This window comes from Pieris rapae, chromosome 21 (assembly GCF_905147795.1).
Source record: "Pieris rapae chromosome 21, ilPieRapa1.1, whole genome shotgun sequence".
Lineage (NCBI taxonomy): Eukaryota > Metazoa > Arthropoda > Insecta > Lepidoptera > Pieridae > Pieris > Pieris rapae.
The window spans coordinates 3,074,221-3,095,076 of NC_059529.1; the positions used below are offsets into that span (position 1 = coordinate 3,074,221).

At 33.0% G+C, this 20,856-nt stretch overlaps 1 protein-coding gene across 1 annotated transcript in view; it reads left to right on the forward strand.

Annotated features, from left to right (window-relative positions):
- The window catches only part of LOC110995032, an 89,496-nt gene that overhangs the window by 58,586 nt on the left and 10,054 nt on the right, over positions 1-20,856 (forward strand). The window contains exons 7-31 of the mRNA XM_045632979.1: positions 262-426; positions 2,509-2,613; positions 7,516-7,581; positions 8,446-8,572; positions 9,165-9,342; positions 9,420-9,526; positions 9,866-9,999; positions 10,345-10,968; positions 11,174-11,365; positions 11,856-11,993; positions 12,420-12,587; positions 12,868-12,951; positions 13,488-13,638; positions 13,890-14,415; positions 14,650-14,957; positions 15,079-15,288; positions 15,370-15,460; positions 15,532-16,080; positions 16,540-16,663; positions 16,871-17,085; positions 17,558-17,763; positions 17,993-18,175; positions 18,530-18,650; positions 19,822-19,956; positions 20,510-20,653. Coding sequence (XP_045488935.1) covers positions 262-426; positions 2,509-2,613; positions 7,516-7,581; positions 8,446-8,572; positions 9,165-9,342; positions 9,420-9,526; positions 9,866-9,999; positions 10,345-10,968; positions 11,174-11,365; positions 11,856-11,993; positions 12,420-12,587; positions 12,868-12,951; positions 13,488-13,638; positions 13,890-14,415; positions 14,650-14,957; positions 15,079-15,288; positions 15,370-15,460; positions 15,532-16,080; positions 16,540-16,663; positions 16,871-17,085; positions 17,558-17,763; positions 17,993-18,175; positions 18,530-18,650; positions 19,822-19,956; positions 20,510-20,653 — 5,051 coding nt within the window. The remainder of the gene's footprint in view (positions 1-261; positions 427-2,508; positions 2,614-7,515; positions 7,582-8,445; positions 8,573-9,164; positions 9,343-9,419; positions 9,527-9,865; positions 10,000-10,344; positions 10,969-11,173; positions 11,366-11,855; positions 11,994-12,419; positions 12,588-12,867; positions 12,952-13,487; positions 13,639-13,889; positions 14,416-14,649; positions 14,958-15,078; positions 15,289-15,369; positions 15,461-15,531; positions 16,081-16,539; positions 16,664-16,870; positions 17,086-17,557; positions 17,764-17,992; positions 18,176-18,529; positions 18,651-19,821; positions 19,957-20,509; positions 20,654-20,856) is intronic.

The following is a 20,856-nucleotide window of genomic DNA, read 5'->3' on the forward strand; positions in this document are numbered from 1 at the left end:
TTTAAAAGTAAAGTCATCACATATTCACTTAGCTTCGATTTGAATGTATTAAAATTTTTGTGGGTAGTTTAGATAGCTGGTTCGACGAATACTTCTATGAGTAACAAAAAAATATTACAAACGATATAAAACCTTCATGAAAAAATCGTCAAATTACATAAAGCTTTGACACAGTTTAAAAACTTTAATCTGTGGCATGCATATTAATATGTGTGTTACTGGGCATAAATGTTTTATTATATATAAAAAAAAATGTAATAGGTTCGGCCAACCTGCACCTCCACCGGCCGAGGTGTGTGCACATGATGCCGACTTGGAATGCTCATACTTCCGTCGCCGGCCACGCTCCGTATGCGCACAACCTGACCCCAAACGCTACACCTGGATGCCAGAGGATGAAGACTTCACCCGGATGGAGTGGCCACAGTAATTTTATAGCAAATTTCAATTATATTCATCTGTCCTTTTCAGTCACGGCGTGAACTCAATTTGATAGAGAGAGACGAACTATTAAAGGCTTAGAGCGTTAGAGCAACTCTGCAAAATTTGCAAACATTAAGCTGTCAAGAGAGAACATCGAACTAATTGTAATTGTCTGATACTAAAAAGAATTGAATGTATTATTATTGATTAACATCTTGAAGAAACCATTATTAATAAAAGATACCAGAGTTTTTCAAATAATTGTAAAGCATTTTTAGTTTTAGTCACATTAAATATATCGATTTGCTGGTAATTTATGTTGTAATCTGTAGGTATATCTATTATCTATAGGATTTATATACTATTATACATAACTGAGTTCCGTAAATAATTGGTCTTAGATCGAGGAATTTGGAAAAATTGCCTTGTATTGTGTGATAAAGGGGTCTGAAATAGAAGAAAAATCATATATATAAACTTCGTATTAAGAAATCAATATGTATAATAACTATAATATTATCTGTAGAATAACAAAATCGCCACAAATTCAGATCATTCAACTAGTACAGTTCAACATATACAATATGAAAACATATTGAAAACTCCTTCGCTGTTATTTTGAATACTTTACGTAGACCTAAAAAAAGTATATGAAACTCGGAAAACAAATGCGCCATTTCCCATTATAAAACATCCTAACGACTTTCTAATTAAATTTTCATCTTTTATTTTAATTATAAGCCACATTATTCCGTAACATTAATTAAGCAAAATGTAATTCTGTTAATGAAAAGATCCTAAGTAGCAATTAACAATGGTCCGATATCGAAAAGATAGCTTTAATAGCTTAATAAAAGACTTTAGATACCACAAATTGTACTTCATAAATCTTACTTTGGAAGTATTTTATCAGATATTTAAAGAAGTTATTAAGAATATTATAAGATATTCTATTTTTTTTCATATGTTGTTTGTTTCATAAGTTTGTAGGATACGATCAAGAACACAGTATTTTTAATTTTCTTAACCTACAAAGTAATAAAAAAAATAATAAATTAAAAATTTATAAAGGAAAAAATCAGAACAAATTTAAATAGTTTTGTCCCTGTGTACCTTTAACACTGGCAGCAAAGAGAAGTTGGAGAAAAGACTATATAATACTTATGCCGTTTATTATTTTCTGACTGCTCTGATATTATTTATTTATCTTTAAGCGTGCTTCATTTAATCCTTACGTGTACGTATAAAATCCCGGCCGTGTATTAATGAATTTTTTTATGTATGCAATTAATGCAATAAACACCACGAGGAAACCGGCATAACTTAGACCTAAAAGTATTTGGCATATGTCATGCACAAAGGGCTAGTGTACTAAAAAAACAGTAGCGCTACAAACTATGGGCCTGTATGATGAATGATGATCATTTGTTTTTTTCTAAAAATGATATCAACCTCTGACAGACACCGCTCTTTGTGTCATATTTACGCTAGTTTCCACACAATGATTTCTTTTACCGTTCGAACGAGAATTAAACGCGCAGCGCACTTCTAAAGCCTAGTGTAAAGCCGGAGTTCGAACCTACGGTCTCAGGGATAGGAGTCGAACCTACTCTCACTACTAGTCTAAAAAAATCGTTGAAGTTAGATATGATAGATATTATTCTTGAAATACTACTGTATTTTCATTGATCGAAAATAATTATTCATGTTATGATTATATATCTATTTTTATATACAAAGTGCCAGTACTATTTCATACCTTATGCAAGGTATTTATTTATCTAAGCCGATCGAACCAGTTCTACTAACGTGCTTATATAGCGTAGCTTGACTATGCTTCTAAAACAATTTATTGTGCAAATACCAATCCATAACCAATGTTTAGACACATCAAACTTATGTCATACATTCGTCTCTCTCTGTCAATCTGTGCTTACGAGATCACTGATTTCGATTTTAATAAAAGTTGGTCTCCATAACATGCGACCCTTATGTTATTTATTTCCAAAAAATATCGAACATACGCCATAAAAATATAATCAAACCTTTGTTGAAACCTAAACGAACAATGAATTGTTCTTTCAGATCGGTAATAGAAGATAACGCGGGTTGGCCGCAAAATTACAGTGTCGATCAAATCGCTTCTGTAAGTCGGGGCGGCTCGCTTCCCCGGCCACCTTCTATTATACCGTAAGTATTTTAATACTTTAAGCACAGCGATTAATTTTAAAAGATTCTACAAAATTGCAATACGAATACATCGTTTAAAAATAAACCAGCCTACAATGAAATATTATGTAAGATACCTCTTGTACTAATAATAAGGCGGGTGATACATATTACAGAGAAATTAATTCATATTCAAACCTTGTGTGTACTTTAAATCTTTCAAACTCCAACGAATACAATTTATAAATCAAATTCAGGACACTAAACATACTGTCACTATCTATATGTTACAAGCTGACCCGGCGAACTTTGTTCCGCCTTAATGGCAATAAATAAGCAGTTTGTTTTTTTTTTTATTGGAGAAAATACAAAAAAATTAAATACCTACATTAATCATTCATTATTATTTCTGTATTTTAGTACATAGGCTGCTCTTCACTTAAGTACCTTGTGATACACGACATTTTTTGTTTTATTATCAGGCGCAAAAACAAACAACGCTGATGGTCTTCCGAGCCGTGAACATGCCACGTATAATTGACCATGGGAAAAACATGAATGTTTAAACCACAAACTTTTAAGCATTGGCCTTGTGATTAGTTGATGGTCATGGCAAATGCAAGACGTATCGGAAATTGAAGTCTTTTAAATTCAAACGGCATATCGGTTGGGATCATCGGGATCCTCGGAATAAGAACTTCCTCACCTGTGAATTTTCCTATCATTATCGTAGCGTAAATTACATTGTTCTTCAATTTTCTAACCACCAAACGCATACCGTTGCACATTTTTGGTTGGTTTATGTTTCGAAGCATGATTACTACGGAGCCAACCTTTAGGCGTAAATTGTGCGGTGGTAGGTAAGCCAAGCACGTCCAAAGAGTTTAAAAATTCAATTGGATAGTTGGTGGCTTAATCTTCATTTGTGACGGAGTCAATAGATTTGAATGAATGCATTGTTCCAATGATCTTATTTTGAATTATGTACTTCAGGTCATCTACATCTTTATTCACATAGCGCCATAGATTTGACGATTTGAGGCAAGCGTTTATTTCGTCGACAGCCGTAGATCTTGGAATTACTGGCAGTATAGGGCGGAAATCGCCAGACAGTAAAATCATTGCTCCTCCAAAACATCTCGAGTAATTGCGTAAATCTTTTAATATTCGGTTAAGTGCTTCTAATGCACGTTTATGCGCCATTGTGCATTCGTCCCAGGTGATGATTTTCGATGCCGCTAAAACTTTGGCCATTGCTGAGTGTTTTGCAATATTACACGTTGGTTCTTCAATAGTTTGAAGATTTAACAGTAATTTTAATTCTGAATGAGCCGTACGGCATCCTTCTATCAATGTGGCTGCTATTTCAGAAGAAGCAACTGCAACCGCTATGTTGGATCTCGCCCGAACAGTTGCTAAAACTAATGACATGAGGAATGTCTTGCCAGTTCCACCAAGGGCATCTAGGAAATATAAACCACCATTTTCATCATCGTTTGCCTTCATTAAAGTATCATAAACTTCCTTTTGTTGGTAATTCAACAGGGGTACATTCGTTTGAACTACTAAATCTAATTCCTGGTGATCATATTCACGTTCCCGTTCCAACACTCGATTAAATGCGTCATTCGACAACAACAACAAATAGAAACATTCATCATTCTTTGGATGAACTGTATACATACGACCATACCGAGTTTTAAGTTCTCTTCACTGTTTATACGAGTGGGCAATGGCACTATCATTACATTTAATTATTTATTTAATAGAAATATTTTGAACATTGGTTTCTTACAAATATCAAATTGTCATACGTCATTACATAGCTGTCATTATACGTCAATTACATAGCTATCATTTGCGTTTTATTATTCTTTTTTGTTATACCACGTTTTATAGTGACTGACGTTTCATGTCAAGTCCCACGGGAACGCTGTCGAACGGGATAAAAAGTATCCTATGTCCGTATCCTGGCTCTAAGCTACCTCCATTCCAATTTTCACCCAAATCTGTTCTTCCGTTCTTGAGTTATAAGTGGTGTAACTAACACGACTTTCTTTTATATATATAGATCATCATCCGAGCTTAGAAACACGAAGTTTCAAGTCTCATAAAAGCTTAATAAAATGTATTTTTAGTTTTCCTCTTTATAGACATTGGGAAATTCAATTTTATTACTGTTTCCACAAATGGATTTTCCTTTGAAGGTTTCTACGGATTTAATTATGAAATGAAAAAATATCATTTGAGAATATTGATGAAACATAATGAAAATATTTTTTACATCCTCTCGTTAACTTTTATAATATTGTGTTTGAAGAGATAAATATGTTTAAAATATTAACAACTTTTTTATGTTTATAAAATACAGGTATTACTGAATTTTTAAACTGATAATATAATAGTAAACGAATAACATAAGGCCTTCCTTATGCATAGTTGTTAGAATTCATAAAATGGTAAACGCTATTAAAAAGTAATTGTTCTTAAGAACGAAGCTTAACAATTTAATCAGAGTCAGATGGACGACTTTTAAGAAGATTTTAATCCAGTAAGGCAAATTTTTCAAAGCATTTTATAGCTTCAAACTTAAAACAAAAAGCTGGTATATCTTTTCAAATATACTCACGTCATCAGTCATATTAGAAATACTTACAGAGGTAGTGACGCATAAGAGAAACAAAGACTAAAGTAGGATGTATTTTAAATCTCCGTAGAACCAGGTTAATCTTATTAATTAGAGTAGAAGTCTTTAAAAATAACAATAAACGCAATATATTCGATTCCAAGAAACTATTATGATACCTTATACATTTATTTATACCTTATTCTGTTCATTTATTTCACGAAGTTGAAAATTAAATTAGATGAATATTTACACTTGATTTATTCGTACTGAATATATCGTGAAGAATCATCGATTAAGCAGACAGAAAGACCATGCCACAAAAATATTTAATATCGAACAACTATTGTAATAGAAAAGTAGCCAATATTCGTCTGAAAAACGTAAGGCCATACGTAGGCGTTTCTAAAATTATGATATTGACAATTCACTGGATTTTAGAACTATTGCCCTTCTATCGCTAATAATCACATTGCGTAACAATAAAGCTTTGTCCTTTGAGCTATAATCCTGTAATTATAACTAATGAACCGTAAGAGCATTGTATGGAACCATATCGTATTCCTAATACTACATATGACATTACGATACAGACTCTTGTTTATAGGACAGGCAACTTGATATGCTGTGATGAGAGACTCTTCATACCAGCTTGTTTATATTTTAAACAACACCAATGCTTCAATAATTACGAATATGTAATCGGGGTCCGGGGATATGCTCAATTCATTTTCGTTTTTCGACAAGAATTGTCCCTTCCACGCAAATGGCTGTTACATACCCTATCATTGTGATGTACTTTATAAAATTGGGTGTGTGATTTAATTTAGTTAATGGATTATATAGGTCAAAGAACCTCTTTCATTGTCCGTTGAGTAAACTATCAAAAGGTTATCTAACTAACTATTATTTGTTACTAGTAAATTTCTTGTATTTTTTATTGTGTCATTTTGATTTTCCTACTTAATTTCTGATATTTTTTTGTTTCGTTTGTAAATTTTATATACTTATTATGCACTGTTTCCAATTTAGGATCGCCTGTTAGTGCAGAAGTGTTATATAAATAAATAAATAAGTTATTAATCTTTTTCTAGTAAAATGTATCATGTATTTCATCTTTGGCTATATTTTCAGTGTATTTGTTTGTAATTATATATAATTTATGTTAGCTGTAGGATTACTAAATAAATAAATTATATCTTTCACAATACCGAGTTTTATAAAAACTTACACAAAAGGCAGAATGTTTTTTATAGATGTAGGTGTGAAGTGGCTAAGCTTGGTACTTTAATTGGAATTATCAATATGTAACAAACTATTATATTAACCGTAGATCTATGACAGATATGTTTTTACCAACGTAGAGATCTTCATTACAAACAAAACTTATAATTTATTCTATGAAAACATATTGATCTATTCATCAATGTCCTTTACGATCTTGCCAGTCGAATCGAATCAAAGCTAATGATGCGACCAATAACCATACATATTCTATTCACAATACATAATGAGCATATATCATCATTACAGCTTCGAACTGCGAACAGAAGTGCTATAGTGTAAAACCGATAATGACGTAATGGGCTCTCACAACAAAGTGCTGACACCTAACGATAATTATTTTTTATGTAACACAAGGCAAGTGGGCTCGAGGCTCGTCTGATTTTAATTGGTACCGCCCGTCAAACAAACCACAAACACTAAACAAATTAGAAATACCATTCGTATCAAAATGTTTCTTAAGGCAGGTTTTGCCGCCCACCACCACTATGTGGAACCAGTTGCCCACTGAAGTATTTCCAATCCAATTTGACTTAGGGTCCTTCAAGAAAAGTGCGTACTAATTCTTGAAAGGTCGGAAACGCACTTGCGAGCTTCCTGGCAGTCCAAAGCTTCCTGGTTCATGGGCCTCGGTATCGCTTAACATCAGGTGAGTTTTCCTCCTGCCAGTTTGCCTCCTATTACATAAAAACAAATATAATAATATCTGCCAAATCATACATCTCTATTTTTTTTATTGCTGCTCACTGCCTTGTCTAGCATAGATTAATAATTAACTGCTTTCACCTCATGAATGGTACTGATTCAAATGATGATGAAAGTACATAATTATTAAGATTGTTTTCTAAATACTTCAAAGCGATGCGTTATAATATCAATCTGACGGCCTTATCACACAACTAAGGGATCACCAATCAAACATATTATTAAATCCGAGACCTGTCAAGTTTCCATAGTTGCAAAGCTTTTAGAGCTTAAAGCGCACAGTATTAAGGATTATTGCAATGTTCCAGCTGCCCCGCCCACACACCAATACCACCGCCTCCCCCGCCACCACCACTCACCATACCACCGCACAGGTAACGTAACTCATCTTCCATTATCATTATATCATGTGGATTAAATCTTTGAGTAATCTGCATAAAGAACAGGTTAGGTTAGGTTAGTTATAGTTTATGTATGAAATGTTGGTTGTCATGTTTTGTTTTGTTTGTATCACATAGTTATCTAAGTGAAACCTATTGTGGATATATCCACTGTGTTTATTTTATGTTTTATTTTTAACTTTATTGTGATTGTAAAGATGTATCTGTTTTGTTTCCAAATAAATAAATAAACTGATAAGATAGACAGTCTAATAGTCTTTTTGTTTTACTTGAATGTAGACAGTTTTCAGTAAAAATTCAAAGACATGTCTGCATGTCTCCTGTCTCCTTAGTGGTGGCACACGACATAATTCAGTCGCACTATCAGAAGTAGAACATATACGTAGTGTCGAATGTTGTCTATATATAGTTTCTTTCACTTTTACAAGTATATCTTTGAATTCTATACAAGTACAAAAAAATATTCCATTAGGTGATTTTTCGATGTATATAAATTTGACATTTGAACATAACCAGCTATTCTAGAAACATTATTTCGCTTCAAGCTTCAAGCTTACATAGTAGCTAGTCAGGCTGTGTAGAAATATATAAATAATATATAAATTTGTATATCGAAATCTTCAATTCGAATATAAATAAATCATCTTATATGATGTCTTTGTAAGTACAAATTTGTTGTTAAAGTGATACTTTTCATGCTTCATCTGTCATAAAACCTTTTTTAGTAACCACTCAGCCACTATGAACTTCCAACTAAACTCATATTTTATAAACACTATAATAGAAACAATGTTAAGAAATTCTATTTTTCAGTATTGCGATATTTTATTATTACAGGACAAAACATGTATCCTTCGCTCGCTCGCACACCCTGACTACCTTCGACGACTCAGTGATGCCCGCAGCCGTTGGCGGAAACCGCTACCGGAACTGTGAGAGGCTGATCGATGGACGTGTTGTTAGGGTTCGTAAACAAACTATAAATAATTTTTCATGGGACATTTAGTGGTATTAGTATTGTTTATTATAGCTTCTTATCATCTAGACAGAAATAAGGAGCTTTTATCAGCATCTTGTTGTATAAATAAAAATAAATGTATTAACATCATTCAAATTGGATAGGCGTAATAAAACAAGTATGTAAGTAAATCAATATTTTACTGATTACATATAAAATAATAAAAACCTAATAGAAGTATTTATGTTTGCTAAATTTTACATAAATAAAATTATCCGTTTTAATATTATTATGATCTTATTAAGAGCACAGACTAATTTAGAAGAAACTATACGCTGATGATGGCTTAATTTTGATGTGTCATTATTGCTCATTTATCGTTCAGACCGAGATATTATGTTCTCTACGTAGTACTACTAAGTACGCAATTACCTAAACGTCATATCAGAACTACTATATTACACATATATATATATATATATATATATATATATATATATTTATGCTATATTACAATTAGCTTATTTGAAGTGTATAACACAAATTTTATAATAAGTACTTATAAAATGTAAAATTACAGAAATGTTTAAAATTACAGCCTGATAACAAAGCATACGCGACGCTGCCAGTAATGTTCCAGCCATTCGCTCCCTACCCGCAATTTGTTGCGCCTGCTCCGGTACATTACCCTCCGATTGCACCAATGTCTGCCCCCATTCCTGCCACTTCACTGCCGAGACCGACACAGACTGAACCCGCCAAAGTACTAGTCTTAGGTAAGTGTAATCGTTTTAACCAAGGTTCACAAAATTTATTAGAATTTTTTTTATCACTTATACCTGCCTGCTTTCAGACACATTAAAGAAAGGCGTTATGAGAACACAAGCAACACAAACTGAAGCAAGTTTGGGAAAGAAAACAACAAATTATTTGTCTCTTAGTCCAAGAACAATTAAGAGGGTACGTATTATACTGTCTATGAACAAAATTATTATATTACTAAAAAAATGTTTTTTTAAGTAACGCTCAAGATAAACTGGATTTTGCAAAATCAAAATCCTATTCCAATTCAAATGAGAATTCGTAGTTGTTGTTAGCTTAGATTTTTTCATACAAAACAGGACCAGTAGTAAAACGGCACTTAAACATAAGTTATCTGATGATATTGGAAATAAATCCCAGCCAAAAAGTTAATTAATTTACAGTTTTAATGTATAGGGTAAAGTGTCTTTAAAAATTTTAAGAAGACAAGTCTGTAATTTGTGATAACTTTTTAAAATCATTATTAATACGTTTCAGGTAAAAATGGTAGCCGCTGGCGTACAAACAAATGGTATCACAGTAGGTACTCGAAGATTGACAAAATCATTTTCTGAGGTTGGAGGTGATCGACTGACTGGCGCTCACGATGAAGTTGCTGCTGCTATTGAAAGGTATATTTTTCTTCTTTAAAAGCCTGCTTGCATAGGCTTAATCGTTATGCGTACTCTGCGGTCAAAATATTTATCATATTATACGATATATACATAGTTATTCAATTAAAAAAAAGGCTTTAAGACTTATTTCATGGCAACAAAAAATGTATCGTATTTGTCCGTAAAAAGAATATGAATAGAATTTAGTTTTAAGAATAATAACACGTACCACTAAACAAGTACTTACCTAAATTTGTGTTCAGGCTAAGGTTATTGAGTGTAAGGAATCGTATTTTTAACGATCAAGTCTGACATACCTACATTTTTTTATTTTTAGTATCATTTACTATTTAAATATTTCAGTATTATCGCGGGTGAGCATGAAAAACTACACAGAACACAATCAGAAGAACCACCTCGTTCCCCTCATTCACCCACACCCATTTCACCATTACAAAGAGGCGACTCGGATGACGTCACATCATGCTCCATCAAATCGGTAGCTTCATCTCAAATAGACAAATCCTCAGAACTTAGTTCACTCCAAAAACAAGCCCAAGAATATTTCCAACAGAACTTCCAATTTATTCACGAAAGCGATAGAGATGACACTATTGATGATGACATTGAAAACATAGAAAAAAGTATGGCGTTAAATAGACGTAATTTAGAATATTTACAGCAAGAGATCGCTAAACAGGCGAAAATCGATAAATCACTGAGATCGATATTATCGAAGAGCACAAGTGACGCTTCGCAAAAGACTACAAATTCTCATCCATTATCTAAGACATCGACATTTCAATCAGAACCATCCACTGAGACATCGGCAACGACTACTGACGATAGTGAGAAAAATGAAAAGGAAATTATAATTGACTTTGAGCCAAGGCCAGATGATGAAGCTATTCCTTTCACAACACTTCGAAGGAAAAACAAGAGAATTCTCCAAAAAACTTTATCAGAAGGCGAAATTTTGCTAGATGCGTGAGTATCTTTCGTTTCTTGTACTAGAAAATAATTACGAACTAGGTTTTAACCAGATGTTTATTATTCAAGCATCGTTTGCGTAGAAGTGCTATTTTTCATAAATTATGGGTACAACAGTGCAGGAAGGAAGGATAATCTATAAAAATTATAAAATTAATGTTTAAAACTTTAACAAGTACATATAAGGAAATTGTATTTTCAGGCGAAAAACTGAAATTTCATCTAGTGATGGTGGAAAGAATGCACCAATAATTATGTCCACAAGTCAAGAAAATATGACTAGAGAAGATCGAGAAAGAGAAGCTACATATAAACAGTACATTGCTCAAAATTATGACGAAACACCTATTAAAGATGAAGGCATCTATCCATTTGAACCAGATGGATCCTTTAGGTACGGCTAATATTCATTTTTGACGTCTCAATGCACATTACGCACGTCATTTTACTTGAAATCACGAATATTTTTTTCACGGAATAGATAAAGTGTGCCGTAAGTACAAAGCCTGATTATCATAATTCAAAGTTTTTAATACGAGTGAAATTGTAGAAGTCATAGCGGCCACAGATGATACTGGTTCTAATACAAAATTCGTACAAATTTCAACCTTATTTATCTTTTCCGTGATGATTTCCAAGCTTTAAGTTCTAAAGCCGTAAAGGGATTATCGAAAATTACTTTCTACTTTTCTAAAACTTCATAGCGCAAGCTTTTATCTCTACAGACATTACCTACTATTCTCGTGTATTCACGGCTTAGAATATCGAGCATGGAATAACAATAAAGTTACTGTTCGGCTTTAGTATAAGCATATTCATCTCTTTCGATCTATAAAATTAATGCTTGCCTAATTCACGTTTCATTCATGTAATTCTCTTCTTAGTTCTTCAGAAGGCAATGCTCCATATGAAGACTTTCATGAAAAATATATTAGTTACAAGCATGATTCATTTAGAATTCGGAGCGTTAGCTTTGAAGATAAAACAGAAAGTATTGACAGAGAGGATAATCTCCAAGTCAGGTTGGTGTTAAATGCTGGCTTTATTTGGCTTAATTAAGCTTGCTTATAGCTTGGTTTAACTTTTATATTTCAAATAATTTAATACCATCTGGAGATGAAGAGTGAGAGAATAGAACACTTTAAAAAAATAACACTATTAACAATTTTTATTATTAAAAGGATTTCATTGCTTTTCTTTAAAATATATTTTTGAAATTGATGCCATATTTTGTCAATTTTAATTTGTATTAATAAGATTTTCGATAATCATATTTTTTAAATAATTTTTTTTATTAAATTCAGATTTTTCTAAATAATAGAAGCATTCCCTCCAGATTGCATTAAATTCAAACTATATAAGGTAAAAAAGTTTGATTATTTGATTGAAACACTAAAAAATGTGGGCTTGTTTAATCAGCATTTAAAGTTTAACACGTGACATTTCAGTACAGCAAAATCGAGTCCTACTTCACCGGAAGTAGAAAAACAAGAGATAGATGAAGAAGAAAAAGAGAAAAAGATCCCGTCAGCGAATAGTTTAACTAAAATTCTCGCACCGTTAGAAAAAAAATCACCTTCAGCATCCAATGAGTCGTTGACAGTCGATCATAGCAGGTAATATAGGTGTGGTGTAATAAGTATATTATTACACCACATAGAAATAAGGAGATGAAACAAAAACAGATTATTTCTATATTTACAACACCATTAAACCTTAATATTTTCAATTAAAAGAAATTCTTAAATATTTGCAAAAGTATAATTAGTGGACATTGCTAAAATGGATATTTTTTTAGTAAATACTCTATTGATTTTCTATTAAATAATTTATAGTTACGCCATTTTTACATTGTTTTATAATATAATACACCAAAATATTGTTTTATAATTATAGAGACCACTCTGACGGGTTATGGAATGAATCTCAAACGACTGTATTACAAATAGACTCTGGGACAGATAACGGAACAGTCATCAGGTATGTATTAAGCCAATTCCAAAGAAGTAGTATAGTAGCTTGTTGTTTACTACATTACGTAAAAAAATAATACATGTGACGTCAATTGTAGCGGATGTGTGAGGATGATGTCTCGCTCTAACACTGAATGGTCAAAAGGCCTTAATACAAGAACTATTATAAAGTCTGTGTGTAAAGAGAACTGACGCAGCATTTATGCGAACTATTGTTCTAACGCGTTATTTCATTTTTGCACATAAACTCATTGAATTATTATAGTCTTTTTTAAAGACGATAACTGTGAAACTATTATGACGTGACCGTATTATCAATAACAATTGAGGTAATTTAATGCTACAGAGACCTCAAATCACACAACGGTTCTCTATTCAACTCTATAACTGAAGAGTATTGTAAATAAATAAAAATAATAATATTTTTTACCTTTAGCACTATGAGTACAGTAGCCTATGCAGACATTTGTACTAAAATGTAATGTCTTGTCTAATGGAATATTTCTTAAAAATTTAATGAATCAATTTTATTTTTAATTGCAGTTCGTCCGACCTTAGCTCATTGGCAGCTTCTCCTGGAGCATTGGCATTATTAACACCAACATCACGAAGAAAGCAATTGCTTTTACTGCAGCATCAACAAAGATCCTCGTTAGATACTGATGCCTTGGATGAAGAATTTGATGCTTCCCAAGTAAGATCGCCACTGTGTTGGTCTACCTAGTATTGGCACATTTCGTATAATAGGCTTAATAGGTGACGTAAGCAATAACAGGTTTGAGATGACAAGCTTATGGAAAAACATGATTAGTTAATACCAATAACATACTTATTTAATATCGATTTTGTTGTCCAACATTATTTATCTATATGTGCATAGGCCGAGGCTAGAATAGGTAGGTACTATTTTTAAGATAAGAAGCGTTAACCTCTTACTTTTTTCAGAGTCAATCACCAACCTCTCCAAGAAATAAATTGGATACATCAGGTTCAAGCTCCATTCAACACAGACCATCTTTATCGCCTCCGGCCGTAGTGCCAAACATTCCATTGCCCATGTTGCCTATTACAAAACAACCGATATCAAAAACATCTCCAGTACAACACTCAAAAGCAAATCATACTCCTGCCATTGCAATCACTCATCCAAGCTTAGACCTCAGCGATGTCCCCTTTAAGCGTACTCCAAGTTTCATTAATAAGAAGCGAGAGAGGGCACTCAGTCCTTCTAGAAGACAGGAATTACAAAGAAAAGCCCAGCAGAAGGAACCAAACGGTACAATACCTAACTATACCGTACAGTCACCACCAGAACCCGTTTTAGCAAAAACTGGGAGTAGTGAGACTAGTCTCGCCAGAACTGACTCGGGAAAGGTTAATACAGATGTATCAGAAAGTACAACTACAGAAGACTATGTAACAGCTAACTCCGATAGCTCTAAGAGAAGCAATAGTAAAAACCAAAATAACAGTAAGTATCACTCTATCGACCAGATAAATCATGCATAGGAGCATAAAAAATCTTAAAATATAAAAATATTCATATTTCGTTTTGCACAACATAAATAACATTAACAGAAATATATTTTTTTTAAACATTGAATATACATCGCACATATTATGCCTTCAGTATGAATGAATTACTAGGAAATTACTTTATTTCGTATTTCATACTCTCTACATATTATATTTATTAATATTACAGGTTCAGAAAACAACAATAAGGCCCAAGAGGGGTCATCATTTGAGAGCGCATCTAGTTTGTATTCGTCTACTAAAACTGATAATATAACAGAAGATTTAATTCTGCCAAGTTTTTCACCGCCCTTAGAGATAAGCGACGATTTTATAGTACCTAATTTAACTTCACCACCTTCACAATTACCAGATAGGAAATCTAAGCCTTCAGTAGAAAGAATTGAAGTCAAGGCTGAAATCAATCAATGTGTAGACTATATAAGGAAAAATAAGACTGAACTTATTAAAATTAAAGAAGAACTTTCAGCGAAGACGGTATACTTTTCTTAATTACTTATAGTAAATTAGTTCTTAATATTAGTTCATGGTTTAAAAAAAATATACAAATATGTCTGAATGGAAAACCGGAGTAAAAGTTTGTTCTTTTTCTTTATAGGTTTCTTTAAAACGAGACACAGGAAGTCTGAAAAGTAGTTCAAGTGGCAGTTATAGCATAGGTGGATCAAGTTCAAACTTATTAGAAAGTGTAATTGATAAAACAATCTGTGAAAAAATGAAAGATTTACCTGAAAAACCTGAACCTGAAGTCGTTAAAATAAAAAAGGAAAAAAACAAAGGAAAAGAACAGTTTATTCCCAAAAATATGGTAAAATTTCTTCGTACTGAACATATTATTTAAAACTGCTGATATATTTGAATGTATGCATATTATATATTTTGTTTACAGGGATCTTTGTCAGACGATGAACGAAGTGTTCATTATTCATCGTCTGGATATTATGAAAGTCCCATAGAGGATGACGATGACGGTGGATTAAGTATGATACATTTTCTTAAGTTCGATATTTTTAACGTAAGTTTTTATGTAAATAAAAAGTTTTTGTTCCAGCTTATAAACACTCACAGAAATACAGATCAACAAGTCGTCCAAGGCTTTGGCTATCAGAGGAAAAGCGAAGAAAAAAGAAAGCTTTCACTTTAGAATTTTCAAAGTCGTACGATGATTCAATTTCTACAACTCGAGATGACTGGGGCAAGAAAGATAAAGAGACCCCCTCAATCCGGTACGAACGAAGCGCGTTAAAGTCAGCAATGTCAAAATCACCTTTAGAAGAAAAGCAAGAAACTCGCAAAAAGAAAACACATTTCGTGGAAAAGACAAAGAGTTTGCAATCATCGCCCAGGGAAACAATAGACGTCGAAAAATCTTTAAAAGAAAGAATCCAAAAAGAAAAAGATACAGATAGAAGGCCCGTTGAAAGAGAAAGATACGTTAAAAGGACAAAGTTAAAAGCAAAGAGTCCTACACAAAGTAGAACTGTTGACATCAGTTATAGAGGAACGCAATATGAAAGAAGAGAAACAATTGGGTCTAATATGAAACTGCATTTAAATATTCCTACTTCTGATGATTCCAGTGAGCAGTACAAGAAAAATGGTATTTGTGGTATATTTACTAAACTTTATTTTAACATGTAGATTTAGCACTGATTTTCAGGGTGTAAATAAAATACACACATACATATCCATGTCACTGGTATTTTTGTTAACCCAAAATGTGTATACATATACCTCTGTATGTGGCTTTAAATCCATAACAATTATTATTTTAACGGGAAATTAAACCAGACTATTTATTTATTCATTTACTGGCATCTACTGGCACTATGCCAAAAAATACGGTTAATACATAGACTAACTTATGTACCTACCTTAAACTACTTACAAAAATTATTTCTACTGAAAAAGTAAAAATAACTTAGATTTATCTCTGTCTTATCAAACCTGTCTGTCACAAATATATCCAGCTCTGGAGTTTGTTACCTTTTGCTGGAATAACTCTATAAGTCATTTTTACGAGAAGTTGGTGCTTCAATTTTACTTTTATGTATTGCAGGCGCAAGTAATGGAAATGTATCTCCTAGAAAACACAGACGCTTACGAGATAGTCCGAGAAGGAAGACCGGATCCAATTCAACCACAAAATCACCCACTTCGAATAACAACCACTGCGGATATTCGTAAGCTTTATCATTGACTTCAATTAAATTTACTATTAAATTTATTTTTAAAATACTTTTGATATGTTAATAAAACACAGATTTTTTATCTCTACCTTCTACAGGCTAGTTATTTAGATGCCATAACTGCTGTCTTACATAAATCAGTAGCTGTACCCACAAATACACTCTAAATACACTTATATAATTCCGGTCTGTTCCATTTAGTTCAAGACCTAGAAGAAAAAGCGGATCGAACGAAAGCATATCACTTCCCGGAAGTTTGCCTAGAAGGAAACAGTCCATACCAACATTGCCTTGTATGAGTTCTTTGGAAGCGGAAGATATTGAAACTGTCCGTGCTCTTAATGATGGTTCAAGATTGACGCCGTTAAGATACGCCAAAACCCCAACATCGCCAAGACATCGTAAGCAGGAGAATGGTTTGTAGATTGTAGTACCTACTTATAAGTGTCTTTCGATTTCTTTACCCTATAGCATATGACAGCTACCTACATGTTTTTAAAATATGTCACGCGGTTTTTCCCTATCCCCATTTCTCCGACTATATCTCTGATATAAGTTTGTGTTATATACGAATACGTCTATTAACCGTTTATTGTAACTCAACCTCAAAATGAAGTGTCCCCAATTGATACAAACGGCAATTTCAAAACGCTTTCATTTTGGAAAATTTCTGTAACCCATATCTACCAAAATACACATTTCATACAAGCTCAATCTTATAATTTAATTTTAATATTACAATAGTATTCAAGCAACTTTATACAGCGGCCTACGCAAACCCTTTTTTGTCAAACTGAAAATAGTTAACATAATCTGTACAATAATTGATGAAATCCAAATTTGTATTGGCAAAAATTGGAAACAGTGATAACGAAGTTTCTGTAACAGACGGAAAGTTTGCAAAGGCGGCCTCAGCAGAATCCCTCCGTTCCGTTTCACCAGGCTCGGATTCCGTCTTCTATTCGGAGCAAACTGAGCACAGCCTTGGGGCGGAAGACGAGGCGAGAGCCCACTGCCTACACTGCGGCAAAGAGGTCCACATCGTCACAGCCTCGCATGACGACAGTAGGACCTCTAAGACTTCGCATACTGATGTAAGTATTACATATAAATATTAATTTTTATTTTAATAATTAGTACCTGAAATTAATTAAAACTCGAATTTATAATAATAATAATATTACTCATGTTGATTACAAATTTATGACCAACTGACCAAGTATTGTCAAGTCGGATAAAATAATTGCATTTAACCAAAAATGTAAATAACCCTATTTTAACATATTTTTTTTTTTTGAAACAATCAATCTCATTGTATTACAGGAATCATATGCGGACGCGACACCAGACATAGTTCCTGCCCCAGCTGGCTTCGCTGACTCTCCGTCTTGTATGTCCACGAAGAAACACGCCAGTGGAGTCCGACTCTACAAAAAGTTAGACAAAAGATACAGATCTGAGGATAAATCCAGGAATTATCGGTATAGGCAGGATGTTCGAGCAAAGGTAATGCATTGATCTCTTTAACGCCTTATGATATTTTACAAGCAAATATTTAGTTAAACGGCTTGGCCAGTAATTTTTCTTGCTACAGACAAACTTCACAAACATAGAAATGAAGCGCAGTTGTCAAAGATAATTGAGACATCTTAAATTTCTAAACAAGTCTAGTTAGTTAAGTTTAGTACTAGTTAAATTCAGAGATTAATTTAATAGATCAATCCCATCAGAAAATTTTACAAATTTTAGTAATTTATTTTTAGTTGATTCTTGTCATTGATTTATTCTCTGTTTTATAAAACGAAAAGCTTTAAACATACAAATATTTACATGTTCGATTATCATATCGACGTCTCACAGTCGGAAGAACGAGGCAAAGAAGAGTATGCGACTAGTGAAAAACCTCAGGACACCCGTATAGCTCGTTCCGCAGGCAACAGTTTAGACAAGCTCGCGGCTAATGCCAGTGTGGATCCTGATGGTATGCGATTGTTATTGTACACGTAGCTTTTTAATGACTTGCATTCTAAAAATAATTTTTGAAGTGAACTTCTAACACGCCTTCCAAAATGTTGCGTTAAACGTTTAACACTATAATATATATACCATAGAATGGGCATGAAGGCACTGTTGGGAATAGAAAGAGACAGAGCGAGGGTAAATACGTAATTTTGTGTCTTACTATAGTTATCATAATCACATTGTTTTGGATATTTATCCACTCGAAAAAGATAAGTAAAAGATGTGATCAATTGTGTATACCAATTCGAATGGTTTTGTTCAATCTTCTCACTGGACACTCACGCGTTGGCGGTTGCTTTTTTCGTAAGCTCTTGCAATAAAGCTACAAAACTATAAAAAATATATTAATAACTATATAGAATGCATTGCAGTAATGTGATTACACGTGTAAACTGATGTCAAGATGATTTTAAATCTTAACAAATTGGATTATGCCACAGATTATACAACCAGTCTTTGTTTAATACTAAAGGCTTATTGTGTATATATAATTTTATTTGCGATTGCGATTTGCGATAACATTGAATTGTTTTAATGATGTCTACTTCTTGCTGGTCCTTTTTACTTTTCTCTTATTATAAAATAGAATCCCCTAGCCGAGTCTTTATGTCTGTGTGAACGCTATTAACATACCGTTTACCCACTATATGTAAATTTACTCAAATATATAACTTTTTGTGGAAAAATCTTATCTTGCCGAAACCTCGTATAAATTATTTGAAGAAGACTTTTTTAAAGTATGAGGATGTGCAGTTCTTAAATTATTACCTCTAATCTAATATTCGTAATATTAGCGCATTTAAGCAATTCGAAGGGGCATAAAAGATGATCAGAATGAGCCTAGTAGACTAAAATTAGGACGGCTGATGGCGACGTGTATAAGTTTCTCGTGTAAATACAGATATTTTTTTTGTAATGAGAAATAAAGTTCTTGAAACATTTTTAATGTGACAAGCACTTATAGCCAAACATGATGTACACGAAGATCTCATACAAATATTTAAAAAAAAAAACAAAAAAATAGTAATCAAAATAAAAATATACAAAGAACTATACAAAAAATCAATTTTAATACGTGAACTTTTATATTAAAATATTTTAACAACTATGAATACTGTTAATATTTTTAGAGCAAGAAGACTATTCTGGAAGTTCCGAGGGCGCTGAAGGTCGGACCGAGCGCGGAGTATACGCAACTCCCTGGTGGTGTGGTAACTGGATACTACTCTCTGAAACTGATGACCATTGGACTAGGATTCCACCAGGTCTAGATTATTTTATATATCAATATAGGCAGGCGGAGCACGAATAATAATAATAATAATAATATTTATTTATTTTCTCACAAAAACAAAAACATATACAATAATTGTCATTCTTATTTGGATCACTGCTATTACTTAAGTGAGACTGATGCCTGTTAAAGGTTGTGCACCTGTGTTACAGGTCATCAGGCCTCCACCACTTCGGATCGACAAAATGTGCGCGAATAAGCGCTGTGAGGCTAAATTTTTGAACCCATAATTGTTATTTTTTTAAATACAGAAAACACACAATTATTTGCTACTCAGTTTGGACACCATCCCACCTGTTGTTAAGTAGGATCTGGCCTATTAGAGAGTACGCCTGACCGAGAGATGCTTAAACGAACCCATATCATACTGATAAGTGATACCTTGATGATCTTATAATCTAAAATAAACAGTCTATATCGTGAAAGCCAAATATCAGTATGACAGGCACAAACCTACGTAGAAAACTCTTAGATCCAAAAAAGCGAAAAAAAACTTTCCAATAACAAACTAAGCTTATCAACAGATGTTACGGTAGCATCAGAAGGCCAAGAAGATCCAACGGATTCTGAGAGCGAGTTCAACAAACGCTTCGTTGCGCTTACGCATCGCCTTGTGCATCGACGTGCCTGCATCGAACTGAATAGACGACAATCGAACAATACGTTTGGTAAGATTTGAGCTGTATTTGATATTTACTAGTATGATTTAATTTATTACTTTATTTAACATTTAAATATTTGAATTTCTCCTAAAAAAAAATAATTCTTGCCTTTGGGGCAGAAAATGAATCCACGAAAATGAATGTGGTTTTCAAGCATAGACAATGTGTGGGTAATATGTGTAATAAATAAATAATTGCAGTTGAAGTTA